At 44.1% G+C, this 17,155-nt stretch overlaps 1 protein-coding gene across 2 annotated transcripts in view; it reads left to right on the forward strand.

Annotated features, from left to right (window-relative positions):
- Positions 1–218: 218 nt before the first annotated feature.
- Positions 219–17,155, forward strand: part of galnt18b (UDP-N-acetyl-alpha-D-galactosamine:polypeptide N-acetylgalactosaminyltransferase 18b) — a 48,796-nt gene continuing 31,859 nt past the window's right edge. Inside the window, exon 1 of one of the 2 annotated variants that reach the window (XM_077023634.1) lies at positions 219–295. Coding sequence is in view for 1 of the 2 variants with exons in the window: in XM_077023633.1 (XP_076879748.1) it covers positions 1,065–1,302 (238 nt within the window). In the remaining variant the exon portion in view is untranslated. Of the gene's footprint in view, positions 296–739; positions 1,303–17,155 lie in introns of those variants that run through there. The other variant, XM_077023633.1, reaches the window with a different exon arrangement.

Here is a 17,155-nt window from a genome sequence, read left to right on the forward strand (position 1 = left end):
GTCTGCGGATTGCGCACGTGAGAGATGGAGGGGGCTTCTGAAGGAGATTAAACCTCTGCTATTGGGCATTGTGAGACACTGGTGGGTGTGCGACCCGGGTTCAACCTCGTGGTAAACCAATGTGACTCATAAGGCTCGTGAAGGTATTTGCGCGTACCCGGCTTAATTAAGCTCGTGTCAGTAGACAAATACGTATCAAACCCGCGTTCCTAATGGAGTCACGTGATGTCACCAAAGAATCAAGAGTCTACTAGTTCTACAGTGTTGGACACTTTATGTATAAGATCTGCTTAAGGTAGGACACCTTATACATAAACTTAATTAACAACAAGCACAGTATTTAACAGTTATTTTAATGTCATATAGTAACTTTTGAAACCCATTGTTGATTCTTGTTTTGTTTTATTCTATTTTGTTTATCAGACATTAGCCCTCGCTTTGACTTCTACACCAGCTATCAAGTGTCAAGGCTATAAAGTAACTGCAATTTGAAGCATGATTAGGGCTTTATCTCCTGAAGACGGAGATATTAAATGGTTGCTTGACTACCCCTGTCGGAGGAACATAATAGATACACTAACAATGCCATATTTGTTAATGAAATGTGTCCATTGCCGTGTTTGGAAATTGATCTCTTGCATTGTGGAAGAACACACCTCCATAACTCTTATTGGACCACCGTCAAACTAAAAGCAAAGATTATGGCTGTGTTGTCGCATCTGATTGGCCAGGCGGACGGAGCGCGTGCCCTGCGCACCTTCCCTCCCCGTTCTAAGATGTTGGCGATGGAAGGCGCGCGCTTACGTGCTGGAGCGAGACAGCGGACGCAATTTTGAAGCGGCTAAAGAAAAATTTGTCATGCAAACTATTCGTGCAAAATTGTGAGTTATTGGCGGTAAAAGGCGCACTACCCTTGAAGATCTCGTTTTTTTTTGGACCGTTGCAGAAATTGAACTGGGTCGTAAAGAACTGACGCGTAATTCATACGGGCGACTTCGGTTCCGAGGCAGCCGCACTTGTCCGTTGTGCAGCGGGTTCTGAAGGCTGCGTGCAGGGATGTCGGCATGGCTTGTACCAGGAGAACCAAAACTTTGGTGTCTACGTGTGTGATCCTGAGTGGCATGACCAACATCGTGTGTCTGCTGTATGTCGGATGGGTCACTAATTATATCGCCAATGTGTACATCAAAGTTCCAGTGCCTGTCCCAGCCAAAAAGTTGGACGGGGATAAAAAGGGAGAAACTCTGCGGATTATAGAGCGGCTCGATCGGCTCGAGAATGTTGTTAATCAGCATATACAAGGTAGGTTTTACAAAAATACGTTTAAGACCTTACTTTGAAGATGACGCTGCGAAATACATAAATTCTTTTATTTTCAGGCTTTTGGGGGTTTTATTTTTACCTGTCGCCAGATTCCTAACTCTTTATTGAGGGATATATACGTAGTTTCTTAATATGCAGAAAACTCGTATTCTGTTTGCATGAGCGAAATTTAATATTTACCGAATTCGTCCAAAGAAAGTTCACGTCGTAGCTACTGTAGCATTTGACTGTGTATTTAAAACGTTTCAGTCCTCGTTACAGCTGAGATTTACGACGGGTCGTTGTAGGCCGTTTTATACGACGTTCAGACCCCCGACGAATCTCGTGCCATTACCGACTAGTAGGTGGATGCAACGTCCATGTGGGTTCTGTTGCACTCCGGCGGTTCTGAAAAGCTGATAATAACTGTATCGAAATATATGCTGTATCTTATGGGTATTTGTAGATTTAAATTTGTTTTATTTTCTGATGGGCTGTTCTTATGCTTACAATGTGGTCTGGATGTTAACTTTGTATCTAGTTTTGCAGTCAAGTGTAACATTTAACTGCAGGCTATTGATTTAGTGATGTAGAAAGGTGTGTTTTTCATGACTAATCGGAAAATCAGTTTTAGGTCTGCACTAAAGTGTGGGCAGTTCGACCTCCACTTTCAGAAGACGAAGCAAGTCGCAACTAATTGTTTAATTCAGAGAGACACTAGTTCTAAAAAAGTTACTGTTAGCTACCCCCCCCCCCCCTTTTAATTGAATGTCTTCATCATCCAGTTCTTTACACGTTCATTTTCAGGCCTGAATCTTCTCAACATGATTGTGGTCGATGGTCTGTTTTAATGGTAGGTTGTAATGCAGGCTATGTAGAACAGAATGTCCAGCGACTTCACGTAAGAGTTCCATCTAGCCCATCTTTATCAGATTGTATAATCTTATCTTTATTAAAGTAATAAGAGGATTTAGTCCTGATATGATGCAAACATTGGTATTCCATGATTTTTCTATAATCTGATATATTAATATCAGTAACATTATTAGACCATGTAAGCTTGCTAGAAATTGATTGCCAGTACCGACACTGAATTGGTGCACCTGCACATATGAGATAACAGAGGTTTCAAATTGTCGTGCAATTCTCCTCGTAGAGCCAAATGTTTTAACTGAATTTCCATGGTGTGTGTCTGTGTGTGTGGGTGTATGCGTGGTATAATACTTGTACAATAAAACACTTAAACCATGTCGGGCTTACAGAGGTTTTACATTGAGGAGCCAAAACTTGAGAACTTCAGTTAAAACAACAGAGCAGATATACATTGCAAAACTATAATAATGACATGAGACAGTTGGATTGATCAGAATGTCCAAATGTATGTAGCTTACCTAAAGATCCTCAAACATCATGGATTATATATACAGGCTTGTTTTGGAATAACCAGAGGTTTGTTAAAGCCACAGCCCGAGGAGCTTTGCACTGATACCTCAAATGTCCTTTGTGCTGCATTTGTGGTTTTTTATAACAAAAACTGTTAGCTACTCTAACAGGGCAGCGGCGTGCAAAACGCAGCCAGCACTCTGAAATAAACAATGGCATTTCTGTAACACACTGGCAATGCAAACACAAGGAGACTATGTATAACTAGATTGAAAGGTTTTATAACAGCGCTCATTACTAACAACTGGGTCAGTACGGTCAGTGATTGGATTGTAACAGTTTAATGCACTTAAACGCTTTGTCTAAGCGGGTATATGCCATATAGTAATTTTAGTTTGCATGTGTGGGATTTTACCGCTCCATTTTATTAAAGCTATTGTTGAGAAACAAACTGACACAAGTAATTTAGAGCTTAACTCGATGGCTTATGTGACTGGCTGTGGGGGTTTTTCAGACCTCTGTGAGTTCGAGGGGGGGTTGTGATCTTCTAGGGATCTGTGAAAAGGAGCCCTGAGCCCACTTTTCACAAACGTTTGTTCTTCTGAAATCCCTCACTGTGACATTAAAACTGCGACAAAAAAAACTTTTGCATCCCACCAAATTAGATGCTACCGCCATGTCTGGTTGTGAATCTGTCCTCATTTCCTAATGATGCATACAGAGGGCAGACCTGAAAGGAATGTAAACCTCTATTTTCCCCAGAAATATACCAACATATCCAGGGTTTCCTTCCACCATAAGCAAATCCCGAACATGTGTGTGTGCCAGCAATCGTGCAGTTGTAATTTTCACTGTTGTGAATTGCCAGCTGTCATAGTCAGTGCACGGGTGCTGATGAATTGGGTGAGATGAATGCATTGGTGTTTCAGCCTGACTTGATGGTGCCCCCCCGTCCAGTGGAGCCCCCCCACCTGTTGGGCGGCCATGCTTGGCTGATTGTTTAAGCAAACAATCCCTTGCTGAAACCGCAGACACATCTTACAAGTCTGGCACAGGTGTCCGCTTGTTGGACGGGCCTCTGCGAACTGAGCAGATTAGGGACAGATTTCTGTAGTCTCAACCCCCACCCTCATGCCCCCCCCCCCCCCCCCACTCCTCATGCCCCTACCACCCGGTCTCTCCATCCTACTTACTGCTTGGCGTTTGCATGCTTTCCCGAGCACACCGTTGCTCTTTCTGATTGCTGATGTTTGTGGTTGGCTGAAACGATTCAGTTAAGTCCTCCTTAGAGCCACTCAACAGTCAAGGATGACATAAGTGCACTGATTGGCTCTAGTGTCCTACCATCAAGTGAGGGATGATTGAGGATATACTTTATTCTGGTATGCCATATTCATAACCATAATATCTGTTTCTCTCTCTCTCTCTCTCTCTCTCTCTCTCTCTCTCTCTCTCTCTCTCTCTCTCTCTCTCTCTCTATCCCTCTTTCTCCCTTTTTCGCTCTCTCCATCTCGCTTTCTCTCATCGCACCTGCGAGTGCTTGGAGGAATGAATGAATCACATGTGGGACTCGCGTGCCAGGTGTTTCTTCCCTAGCTGACTACTTCAGTCTGGAGGGTGGGTCTGTCTGATCTCTCCGTCATGGCAAGCAAAGCAAGGAGCTTCTCCTCATTGAGCCTTTAGTACATCCGAGGCAGAGCCTTTGCCCAAAAAAACCCAGAGAGAGATGCAGTGGTGGAACCCCACACGGTTCTGTTTTTTTTTTTCTTTTTTTTTTTTACAGTCGAATAGCTGCATCACAGGAGTGAGGCTCGACAGGTTAACAGAAGCTGCATACCTGTCTTTCTTAGCTCTAGTCCTCAGCTCGTACCCGAAAGCATATTTCGCATACTTTAACAGGAATGTTCTGGAATGGACTTTGTTCCAAATGCTGAGTACCATTGCTCTTCTGCAGGCAGCGATACAGATCAGATGGCTGAATGCAGATCTCAGAGTCGGCTTAGCTAAGGAAGTCGTATTGGGTTCCAGGTCTTTGTGTGGATTTCCTCTTCATTACAATACAGTATACCCTTCCTGCTTAAGGCTGAGGATACAGCCACTCTCGTGTTGCAACCCGCTGCAATGTTTCTTCTTGGCTTCTTGATTAGGTTCCTTTGTAGAAGTCTTAGTTCACTTGCACCCAGTTATTAAAATAAAGCCATCTTAGTAACTTCATTTCGACTTCAATTTTGCATTTAGTTACACAAATGGCCGTAGGGACTTTTTCCTCACAACTTTCTTCATTATTTATGATGAATAATATGTTACAGGCTCACCTTTGTAGTTCCAGTGTACTTTGCAGAGGTGTGTGTGTCTAGTTCGAGCTTCCCTTAGCAGAATGAGCTAAGAAAGCTATAGAATAAACCAGGATACATGGTTTCCAATTTTCCAGAAAGAGGGAAGATGTTAATTTGTTTGTTAGTAGTCATCTATTTGAGTCATTAAACAAACCAGAAAGCCCATTGATTTCTAATGAGGTTTCTGTGTGTTCAGAATACAGATTGCACTCAGGGAATAGCAAATAAAGCACTCAAATTCTAACATAATAATCCTCTCTAAAAATTTCAATGGGTAAAATATAGGATATGCTTATGATGTTTAACTGTCACAATAATTCATCTGGATAATGAATAATCTGTTATGATTTAGTAAATTTTTAAAAAGAATATAGTTCCTCTATATCTCTACCCTATATCTACACAACATCTACTCAGCTGCAGTCACTGGTTTATTTGTTTTGGGGGATTTGGTAAGCCACACAACAATGTCGGCTCGAACGGTCTATAAAAGAGCTGTAATTGCTTTGCTACTTGTGAATTATGGAAATCAGATCAGGCATCGGTCAGTTTGATTAAAATTGTGCAGTTGTAATTTATTTCAGTCAGCTGAACATCCGTCACTACGTGCTCTAACCCTAGTGGGATGTTGGCACAATCCCTCTCAACCTCTCCTTCCAGTCCAGTAAATTTGACCTGAATGCTCTTTCTACCACAGTTCCTGTCCTGGCGACGGGTTCCCATCAGCTTTGTATCCGTGATACTTGGACATGTGCTTCCAGAGTTTTGGCCACTGGGATTTACGTGGTCTCACTGGGAGCTGTGGAGTGGGTGAAGCATGGCGTGGAGTCCTGGTGTCGTGTTGCAACCCTACCCCCACCCTGCGCTCACCCTACACCCACTCTACCCCCCATACCGCCCACCATACCCCCCACCATACCCCCCAGTTTCTATTCAGTAAGCAGCAGGTCAGGGTTAACAACCTCAGGATTGGAGAAAATTCTAAGAGCCAGCAATGCATTTCCGTGGAAACGAAAGGGCTGCATTGCGTTTGGTATCTTCCAGAAGACACCCTGGTACCGGTTGAGACTGCCACTGTGACTGATAAATGGCTGTGCTAATCAGGTGTCTTCTCTGGACAAAGTGAGGACCCCATCTCAGCCTGATATATGGCTTAGGTGCGAAGGTTATCTCATGATAATCTCAATGAGTTCTGTTAGTCTGAGACACTGCAAGGTCCCCCAGCCTGAAAGACAAAGGCTATTAATCAGAAAAGCTCAGACATCATAGCACTCACCACCGTGTATTTTTAGCGCTTTGCTCTTGTAAAAAGCGTGATAGCTGTGTTTGTCCTGGAAATGGGCTCAGTCACTTAAGTGAAGTCTTCACCCCACCAGGTTCTGATGATTAACCATACTGTGATGAGCTGTCTCCTAATGTGTGATTCTGCAGTATAAGTAATGGTTTGGGTAACATGTCTCTTGGAGACTTGTGCTGCTGTTTCATTGAACAGATTTGGCATGGTCATTGCAGCATGTGCACAACAACATTTCAGAAACAGATGCAGATGTTTTTTGCACACATGATACATTTTATACTAATGGAATAAAAAAAAAACCCAACATCACACCAATGCAACACTCCCCCACTGGAGCAGCGACAGAGGGAGTGTGTTTGAATAAGACACTAGCGTGTTGATTTTTGTCTCAGCCAGATAAGACGAGCATTTAATTACCATAAACGAAGTGCAGGAGGACTCATAATGAAAACAGTTCATTACTTTGAGACTTGAGGACTTAAGGCGCTCTGAAGGGAACAGGTTTCAAAACGACGTCTTCTGACATAACGCTGTCATATTTCATGCTCATTTTCTTTCTTTCACAGTGAAGCTGCTAATACAGTTTTGCATAGATCTACATGTCCTAGTCCCCCAAAGGTCCTGTTTTGTTTGTCTGTAACTTAGTGTTAGAGCAGACGCATCTTTTTTCATGCAGGCCAAATATCTGCACCACAACAGTACATGGAATTCCACCTATGGATGGCAGACGTGTGTGTGTGTGTGTGTGTTATGCTCACCATAGGAAGGCATGTTAAGAGTCAGGTGACGGAAGAGGTGCATCAGTGACTCCAAAGGAGAAATATTTGATCGTTTTCAGAGAATTGCAGAATGAAGTGATTGTAAATGAAGTGATTGTAAAGATTGCAATGTGCAGGCCAGTGGTGCTAAGGCCGAACTTGATGTTTCTAATCACGCCCAGCAGAGGTTTCCTGTGAGAATCGGGTCATTGAGCCTAGTCAGGATTTTCTCAGAACAAGAAGTACATAATTGGCTATTTTAAAGGTACAGTGCTTGTGAGCAAGGCAGTGCTCTCTAAGATACAACCAGTATATCTATGAGGATAATTGTTAAATCAGTGATGAATATTAATACCTTAGTAATAGGTAGTGAGATTATTAGTGAATGTATGTCCATTTGAAAAATTAAAATAGATACAGTTCCTTTCCTTTAGATACAGTTTGCTGATTCAGGGACATATTTATTGATCGTTCAGAGATAGAGTAGTAGCTTCTGTTATATGAGCTGTAGTTTTGATGGTTATCTTTAATCAGATAGTATCTTATATCACCTCATATCATCAATATATATACCTAACATAATCATTTTTATATCCTATAAAACAGACCCTATAGTAATTTAATGTTTACTGAGTCTTGTGTCCACAGGCATATTAAGAAACATATGGCCTCAGTTAAATCAGACATGTAAGGCCATCTTGTTTCCCTGCTTGCCATATCTCCTCAGAGCTGTTCCTTCCCTTTACACCCTGGCGTCTTTCTGGGCAATTTGTTACAGTCACTCATATGTGCTTAGGCTGTTTGCTGAGGGCACGTTTGGGCACTGAGGAGAGGTTGTTCTACCACATGAGCACTTTCTGAGGCTGAGGACCTGAACCAGCTCCAATTACCCACTGAAGTGCTCAATTCCTATCCAGGCTAATACTGCAGATGTTTCAAAGTGATTCTGGTTGAGTTTGTTACTAGCAGTTAGTGCTGTGGTATTATGCTAACATCAGCTTTGGGATCTATATAAACTTCCACTTGAAGTTGCTGCATACCACTAATACCACTAATAAGCTGATAAATTAGAATATTTTTTTCTCATGTTGTTACAAAATTATTTTTGCTGTTATAGTGTCAAGACACGAGACCATATCCTTGGTGTGCGGACGTGTTGTGCAATGTCGAATGTAGTCTTAATAGAGACTAACCTGCTATCTCAGAGAGAACAGCACACAAAGAAAGGTACACACGCACACATGTTCTTTAGGATCTCGTATCGAAACCTCTCGAGGAACAGGGGGAGACGCTGTTGGCATGCTGGGGTAAACGGAGGTTGTGCCTCAGTGAATAGTACCGCACGATGCCTTCACCACAATGCTAGTGAGAGAGCTCTTTGATCAGTGCGCCGTGCGTATCAAAGGCGTGTACCCAACACAGCTCTCGGTTAACAGCTTTCGTGTAGAATTAAGATTTCATTGCTACCACGTCTGTGCACTGCTGGACTGAAAATGAATGATGTTTCATAGAAATGGCAAACTCCAGACCTACCAGGTGGGAAGAGAGATTAAAGATATTGCAGTCTGGAACAGTAGGGTCGTTTCAAATCTTTGTTAATCGATAGACCAAAACTAGCATTGAGGTTTTTTTTCATTATTATTATTATTTGAGATGTTCAGTCAGATGATTCATATTCCTAATCTCCTCTCATCACATTGTCTCCACGCACTAGTGCCAATAAATTAGAAAAACACTGATTGTCACACACTTTTATTTTACATTCACCAAATAGCTTCAGTGGATCAATTCCAACTGATTACTGCGGGAGCAAACAGCCATTCACCCCCATTTATTTGCAAAGGATGAGAAACAAACGCATTCCACCCAGCAAGGGAAAAAAAAAAAAACTCAGAAAGAAGACGAGTGTTTTGCGCTGCCTAGCTGAGTTACAGGGCCTGATAGTAAACCAAGCACTTTGGCTCAGAATGCCTTATTTTATCTGGAGAGCAGATTCAACGACAGACGCGTCCATGCAGGCACCTTGCTCATGTTCCCCCTGTCATGCTCAGAGATGGGATTCTAATTAGAAGCCATGGTATATAATTACTGGTTAATTAAGGCAGAGGTCATGCGCTGTTGAAGCGTGGCCAGGAAGAGTCAGTTGCTCGTAGAACTTAAGAGCACACTCAGGGAGTCGGTGTGTCGCCCCTAACAACACCGGAGTACTCCAGCCTTATCTACTGCTGTGCAGGAAGAGTCTTAAGACCTGTTGTATAATTATCACCTTATCTCTTATTATTTTTACCCAGGGATTTAATTACCAGCAATGCTGATGCCGCGCTGCTGTTTTCATGCTGCCCGCATGCAAAACTTGCTCGGATGAATGATTGTCGACCATGGACTCACCATAGCAACCGGAGCCGTTGTCCTTGTCTGCTGGGCAGTTTTGTCGTTTGCAATCGCAATCAAAAACCTCCCCACCACGATCCCATATCAATTTCAGGCTGTGTTGTTGCTTATCCCGTTCAATGCATTGCAGGGGCGTGTCATTATCTCAGGCCTGGGGAATCAGCTGCAGTGGCTAGAGAAGAGGCTGATCAGGAGGTCTTCAGAGAGCTTCTTGCTGTTTAATGATGGACAGAATCTTGGCATGCTGAGGATAAGAGCAACGGAGGAGAGGACACACAGTCTCTGAGTGTTTCTGCACTGCTAACGTCCGTGATGCAGACGGTCCCTCACTGTCCTCGCTGCACTGTGGTCTGTTGCTAAACCAAGGGCAGGCTTAACTCGCTGTGAAGGCTGAAGCCTTTTAAAATATGATTCACCGTTTCAACTTGGTACGGTTCAATGTTCTTTTTGAGGCCTGCAAAATCTTTGGGTTATTGAAGATTTTCGATATTATTGCTTGTACTGATTACTTAAGAAATTTCCCCAAACCACCACACCCTATTACACACAGAATACACCCATTTCTAGAGCTCAGTGGTAATCAGCTGGACTGTGCACCTCGTTCATCTTCTGAGGCGAAAGAGCGGACATGAATCAGACGACAGTGTTTCACAGACCAAACAGGATGGTGGATGAAATAGAGGAGCAGGAGAAACTATGTCCTGATTATCTGGGAGGTGGAGAGGCCGCCCGTAGGTGGAATCACGTCCTGGTTGTGTGGAGAGGGCTCCTGAAGGGGAAGAGTATGACCTAGTGATTGGGCTTGAAACAGTGCTAGAGATCCAGCGAGGGCGGTGTTTTTGCTAAGAGACGCCAGAAGGTGATCACCTGTTTCGAATGGCAGGAGAGTTGAACTAAAGGTGTATTGTCAGTGCTAACAGAGAGAAGCCTTTTGTTATCAAATCCTCTATACCCTACATTTAACAGATTGCCTTTGCCTGGTTACAGGTTGTTCTACCTACACTGATAATGATCATAATGTAGTTGTAGACCTCCAGGTAATTGTGTTGATTGCTGAGGTCGGCTGCATGGATGGATCTCAAAATCTGATTTTACAGAAGAAAGCAAAGGTGAACAGAAGAGGATTTGTCCATGAATTAGCATCTAAATAGAAAAATAAAGGTGTTGGAGATAGGCGTGTGCACTCAGTGCAGAGCAAATAACCTCATCACTGGAGATGTCTTATCTTTTGCTCTGCAAGGCGCGTGAGCACCACGATAAGGAGTCCCCTGAGCCGCGAGTCACTGGAGCAAGTTGGCTCATTTGAACATTTCCCAAAGTGTTTGTTCGCAATCAGATCTACAGGAATATGTAACGTTAAAGGAAAACGATGTAAAACGATGGAGGTAAAACAGAAGCTGCAAATGTGTTTGGCTGTTACTGGCTGTCGCATTCAGACTCGGTCACATTCAGACTCGGTCACATTCAGCTTTAGCTAGAAAACATTGATGATGACATCAGCAGCACTGTGAACACACAAGCCAGTCAGGCGTTTAGTATTTCACCTTTTCTTTGCTTCTGGTTTCAACCCTTGTCCACTGTGTTGTTTTCTAGTATCTCATTGATACTGACATTCCAAGAAGACGTGTAGGAAACGTGTAGATCAGGAGTGCTCCAGGCCTGAGTGTTTCTTTCTTGCAGTCGGCACATTCAGAGCACCAGGTTCGGTCTCACATATTGTAAAGTTATGTCTGGATATTAGCTGCGTCACAAGGGGGCGGCGATGCAGAAAGTCAAACTCACGGAAGCTGGAGGTGCAGAGCGTCGTAGGTGGTGTCGTAGTGAAGGTAGTGGTCCCGAGCTTCCTCGGGTTTTAGGGCTTGCACAGGACTTGCATCACTTGCAGTTAGATCAGGTGCTCGTTATATGATTTAATTTGGCAGCAGGATATTTGGCAGTGCTACAGGATTAGATTAGTATTACTGTGTCAAAGGGAGGCTTGAAGAGAAGAAAAAACTGTTTGCTGAGTGCAGCTAACCTAGAAAAACGATCTGACTTTTGTATTACAGTGCATGATGAGTGATGTTCATTCAGGATAATTACATTACACTGTTTATGCCTATATAGGTGTATGTAGGTCTGGCTGGTCATTTAGCATGCTTCTCATTAAAGAGAGAGAAGATCATTTTCATGAATGTAGTGCTGCTTCTGAATGGGTCCACGTGGCCACTTGTCTATCTGCATCTCACTCCTGAAGGGAGGACTGTCAGTCCATCATAGCTACAGGCAGAACCTGAGGGACCGTCCCCGGAGATGGACTTTGCTTTTCTGTGAAAATATCGTCATCGTTTCGGACAGACATCAACGTGACCTGTCTGTTCCTGTAAGCCTTGCCGACAGACGCAGGGCCCAGGAGTGTGTTGGCAACAGTGCTTGTCGACCCGATGAGGACCTGGTTATCTGAAGATTATGGCAAAGTCAATTCACAGACTTCACAGAAATGATCGCTGGATGTTTTATGAATTTTAAAGACATATCAGGAGTCTTCAACTGGAAACAGGACAGAGGAGAGAGCGTGTGTAAACCGTCAATTTCAATTTCAGCTCTTACAGTTTTATAGGAGCTATTACAGTTTTAAAGTGTTGCACTGAACCGGTTTGATTCCTTCCTCAAATCCGACCCGGGTTCAGAGATGTGTGTGGACACAGAAGAGTGTTTACTCTCCATCACGGAGAATGCCTTTGAGAGATGCGGCCCACTACCGTGGAAGGCAGCTGGGATGCGGTCCGGGTCGTCGGGCTGCACGTGTGATCTACCCACACAGCTCCGTCTCTCTGCCTTTTTGCCCATGTGAGTGCAAATCCAAAGTGTAAAAATAGACTCTGGTTATGTTAGCGATGCAGAGTTTTACTAGGAGGCCATTATGCATGCCCTCACCCGAAATGCTCCAGAATGTGGGAATTTGCATCCGAGCTTCTCCATTGGTCGATGCAGCGCGCACATAAACATTGCTGTGCATCAGAGCATTCGTAGGGCATCCGGTGGGAATTTCTTTTTCCTAGTAGATGCACAATCAAAGGAAAGAACAGGTGGGAGGAGAGCTTTGGCAGGAAGCCTTTGTGTGTATGTATACCAGGGCACAAGAAGTCAGGCCGTTCTCTTTCCACGCAGTGCCTTCTCCAACAACAACCCAGCATACTGTAAGAGCATTTTGCCCTTCGCCTGCCGCTTTTCAGGTTCTCTTGATTGTGCTGGGGATTTTTTAGCATTATCTCCACAGTAACCCAGTGGCTTGCAAATACATGTAAGTGTACAATGTAATTACGTGTTGAACAGGCGCAGTTTGAAGTAAGCATCGCAGACACCATCTTCTCCACTGTGCATGAAGATAAGAATAAAATTCTTGAAAGCATTAGGCGGAAGCTTGTTGAACTGAAGGCTCAAATGCACACCGTAACCATGCTTTCACTTTTCAGAGTGTTAAATGGGTGTTTCAGAGACATCTGTCACGAAAGCACAATGGACAGCAATTGGGAAAGAGGCCGCAAAAGACAGCAAAGAGTGAAAATGTAGCAACTGAGCATGTGGAGAAGCAAACCCTGGTATGCCCCACCCTCTGTTTCTTCGTCTCTCTCTCTCTATCTCTCTCTCTCTCTCTTTCTCTCTCTCTCTCTCTCTCTTTCTCACCCCCACCCTCTATCTCTGGGCCTGAGGCACTGGTGAACAGGCACTGTATGAATTGCTCTCTCATGTTCATTCAAGTTACATCTGCACAGTGATGATAAGACCTGAACTCCTGTTCCACACTTTCAGCACGGCAGACGGACTGCGGTCAATTAATCACAGCTGGGCCATATAAAATTTTTTTAACTCCCACATTGTTTGACTGAGGAAATATGTGCCTGGTGTTGACGGGGAGAAATGCAACAGAACCTACGCCAGCCCGCTGGATCCCTGTCCTAAACCGTCCCTGAGTGTTCAAGCCCGTTGCTACGTGCTTGTCCGCAGGCTCGAGATTAGCCTCCCGATCTCCATCTTCGTGCCACTCGCTTGCTCACTTGGTTTAAACGTAGAATTTGAATCCGTGCATGTTTTGTGTTTTTTTTTTTCCCTGTGAAACCAAACGCTTTTTGACCTCTAGTCTTTACCCAACACGAATCTTCTAAGACGTTTATGCTCAGAGGAAGTAATTTAGCACAAACACAGAGGCTTTTGTTGTGCTGTAATGATCCTGTTTACGAGACATCTCCACCAGCAAACCCATGTCGCATCTTTCAGGCGTGCTAACAGGCGTCCGCAGATTGTGATGCGCTGGAAGCAAACATGAGCGGGTGCTGCTCCAGGCTCCCATAGAACGAGAGAGAGAGAGAGAGAGTTGTCGAATGGACGGGAGTCATTTTTGTCATCAGCTTGCAAGCTTTGATCCTTCCAGAAATATTTCAGGAATTTGAGCACCTCTGAGGTGAAGAGTGCTTGGATGAAGGTACACCTGGCGGACGTGAAGGCCTCGGTAAAACCCCGCTGCTCAGAGAGTCTGAGCATGCTCCATAAGGACACGTGCAGGGGCTTGAGTCGTGCCTGCCTATAACTGCTCATCTATTGAGCCCGCTGTCATGTCTGATTACAGGCCTAATCGGCTTTCGAAGTGGAGATCCAGGACTTATTGGTGAAGATGGGAGGTTTCATCTGGGGGGAAAATGGAAGCACGTCTGGGTCTCGTCACAGAAATTTCCACAGCCACTGGGGCATTTCAGTGTGAGTCCAGTGTTCTACGGAGGTAGCGATGGAAAAGGCTCATTTAGATGACCGTGATTTCCTGCACTGTTCAAGATCCATTTGGTAGACTTGGATGAATGAATAGGTTTTACAAAATGGCCCTTTCAAGGTCGGTCTAAAAGCCTGAGATCTTTCATCCTGTACATTTAAGAGATGGAAGTAAATTATAGCACCCTGGAATATAGCCTTTAAAATTGAGGGGAATTATCAGTCTCTCGAGCTCAGGTTAATCACACATACGGGCAGGGCACGGTGTGGTGTCCACACCACTCCCAGCAGACGCACCAAAGATGACCACTCTGCGTGTGAAGAGAGCGCAGCATTTAGGACTTTGCGAGGCCGCATGCCTTTGAGGTTGGCGCTTTCACAACTCGAATTGACCTCTTGCCAAGAAAACGCCCGTGCCCAGCGAGAAGCTTATTTCATAAGCGGTGACAACACCTGCATCTCCGAGCTCCCGGTGACCTGTGCCAGATCTCCAGATTCTCCCTCGCCAGAGCCAGAGGCGGTCTCGGCTCCTGCATTATTTATGAACGGCTGAAATAACCGCGCAGAGATGAGAGGCCTGTTCCTGCCTCTGCTGCCTCCAGTCGCTCGGCTGCTCTGATATGTGAAGCACTGGAGCTGTGCTGCAGTGGATGAGACACGGGACCTCGACTCTGGGAATATTACATCGGTGCAGGCAGCAAGAGGGAGGTGGTAGCACAAGCTTGAATGACCCAGATGTACTCTAAATGAGCTTTGTACTTCACAGCCACCTTGGACCTATGGGTCTCGTATTAGAGATCCTTTATGCTCTTCGTATCCAACATTTCAAGGAGATTGTTGGCCATAGTAGTTTGGTTATTATAATTCACTGTATAGAGCACTAGAGAGTCACATAGTGTGTACTCCATTCAGAGATATGTTCTAGTTCTTCGTATCACCTATTGATTTTTCTTTTTCTTAAGGCGATATTTAAGTATAAATAAATATAAATAAAATGTGTTTTTTCTCTCTGCTAAGTCTCATCTCCACAGACTCATTCAGCATTAAAACTAGCAAATGTCTAATTTCACTCATCTGTAAACACCAGATATGGTTTCAGTGCAGGCGTGTGCATCTTTCTAAAGGACTCTCCAAGGCTAGCTGCACGCCCTTGGTCTGGACGTAGCCCCCTGCTTCTCTCTTTTGCTCACATCTTATGCCTATGACACAAGGTAATGTGATTATGTACCACTGTAGAGAGAAACGCATGTTCAATTGGAAAAGCAAAGATCTCAATTCCCTCTTTTAAAGTTTATTTTTTCTCCTTGTTGTGCAAGTATTAGTATTTTCACAGCTCTTGCTTCCTAAACTACTTTGGGTCTTGCGATCTAATTGGACTGAGCTGTAGTAAAATGTCTTCCCAAGTTGAAATTTAAAAAGTGAGGGAAGAAATGTAGGATGTTATGAACTGGCTGGTTGTTCATATGCAGTTATGGAGGGCTGAATTAGGTAACTGTGGACCACAGTTATACAGGGCTGAATAAGGTAACTGTGGATCACAGTTATGTAGTGCTGAATTAGGTAATTGTGGACCACATTTATACAGTGCTCAATAAGGTAAATGTAGGCCTTAAACTGAACTCCATGTTATGGTTGTATTGTCCTGTCTGGTGGGGTTGGAACTGTGAGACTAAATCTAATTTTTTAGAAGCAGTTTTTAAAACAAAATGAACAAAATGTTATTTGGCACACGCATCAATGTACTTAAAGCATTAACAGAAAGCTTTAAGGACCGTTTAGCTTTTTCTGTGAGCTGGTCTTCTTTCTAATCACTGAAGGATGTTATTGGAGAACCAACATCTTGGCTCTGTATAATTTAAGTAGGAACTCCGTTCCAGGACATAGGTTGACAGGCTCAGAGCCGTTTGCTGATGCATAGCAGGTCAGTTTGAACAGAAGTCTGCAGGATACAGTAAATTGAGTACACAGGCTCTAATTTAAACCCCTCCACACCAGTCACGCATGGCCCTCAAGAAGAAATTGTATGGACTCGAGTGTGACTGTTTATTGAATGAAGTGTTTTTCTGCAAAGGGGTCAGTGACCAGGAGCTTAAGAACAGACACACACACACACACACACACTATATATTTTTAATTGTTTTTGTAATGGTGGTATTGAATCAGTGTTTCTCTCATTGTCAGCAGCTAAGATGCTGATAGAGCCTGGGGAGTGTTTCACGTCCTGAGGGGAGTGACCGTTTTGAAGTCCAAGTACAAGAATCTAAAGCAAAAATAAATCTTTAGGGGAAGGTGGCCACTTTGTGGAGCATCTATCAGCTCGGACCTTGAAACACAGCCTTCTGACACACATTAGACGGGGAAAAAAGCAGCCTCATCAGAATGGCAGTGTCAAGATGGCTGATTGAAGTGACGTCCCTTTGCCGGTGTGAGGAAGAGAAAAACGTGGCCTGCGGCCAGTCTCTTTTGACCAGTTTGTTTGTAGAAGCAGAAGTGCCTTGCTAGCCAGCACGGGAGGTGGTGAGCGGTGCGTGAAAGTGGCTCTGTCCTTTTAGAGGTAACTTTGATTTTATTGTTTTAATGAATAGGAATCAAGGACCCGCAATGACATCCAAATTCTGCCACTACATATTTCCTACTTCGGAATACAGACTCGGAATAAACGATATTCAAACAAGGCGTCTGGAAGTGTCGCTCCCCCCCCCCCCCATCCACCCCATCGCTCTCCCTAATGTATACGTAAGGGGAACAATGTCAGGAAGACATGGCGGCTTCTGATGTGCTCTAATGAGAGAACGCGTGCCTCAAAGAGTGACCCAGCACTAAGCCCTCTAACCGCTAGGCCTTCTGGGAAATGCTACGGCGTCAGAAGGCCCCGGCGTCTCTGAACAGGCTAATTGGCAGTTAACTGTCGTGCAGCTTTCACTCTCATGCGTGTGTCAGCGCGT

The sequence above is a fragment of the Brachyhypopomus gauderio genome, chromosome 12, assembly GCF_052324685.1.
Source record: "Brachyhypopomus gauderio isolate BG-103 chromosome 12, BGAUD_0.2, whole genome shotgun sequence".
Classification (NCBI taxonomy): Eukaryota; Metazoa; Chordata; class Actinopteri; order Gymnotiformes; family Hypopomidae; genus Brachyhypopomus; species Brachyhypopomus gauderio.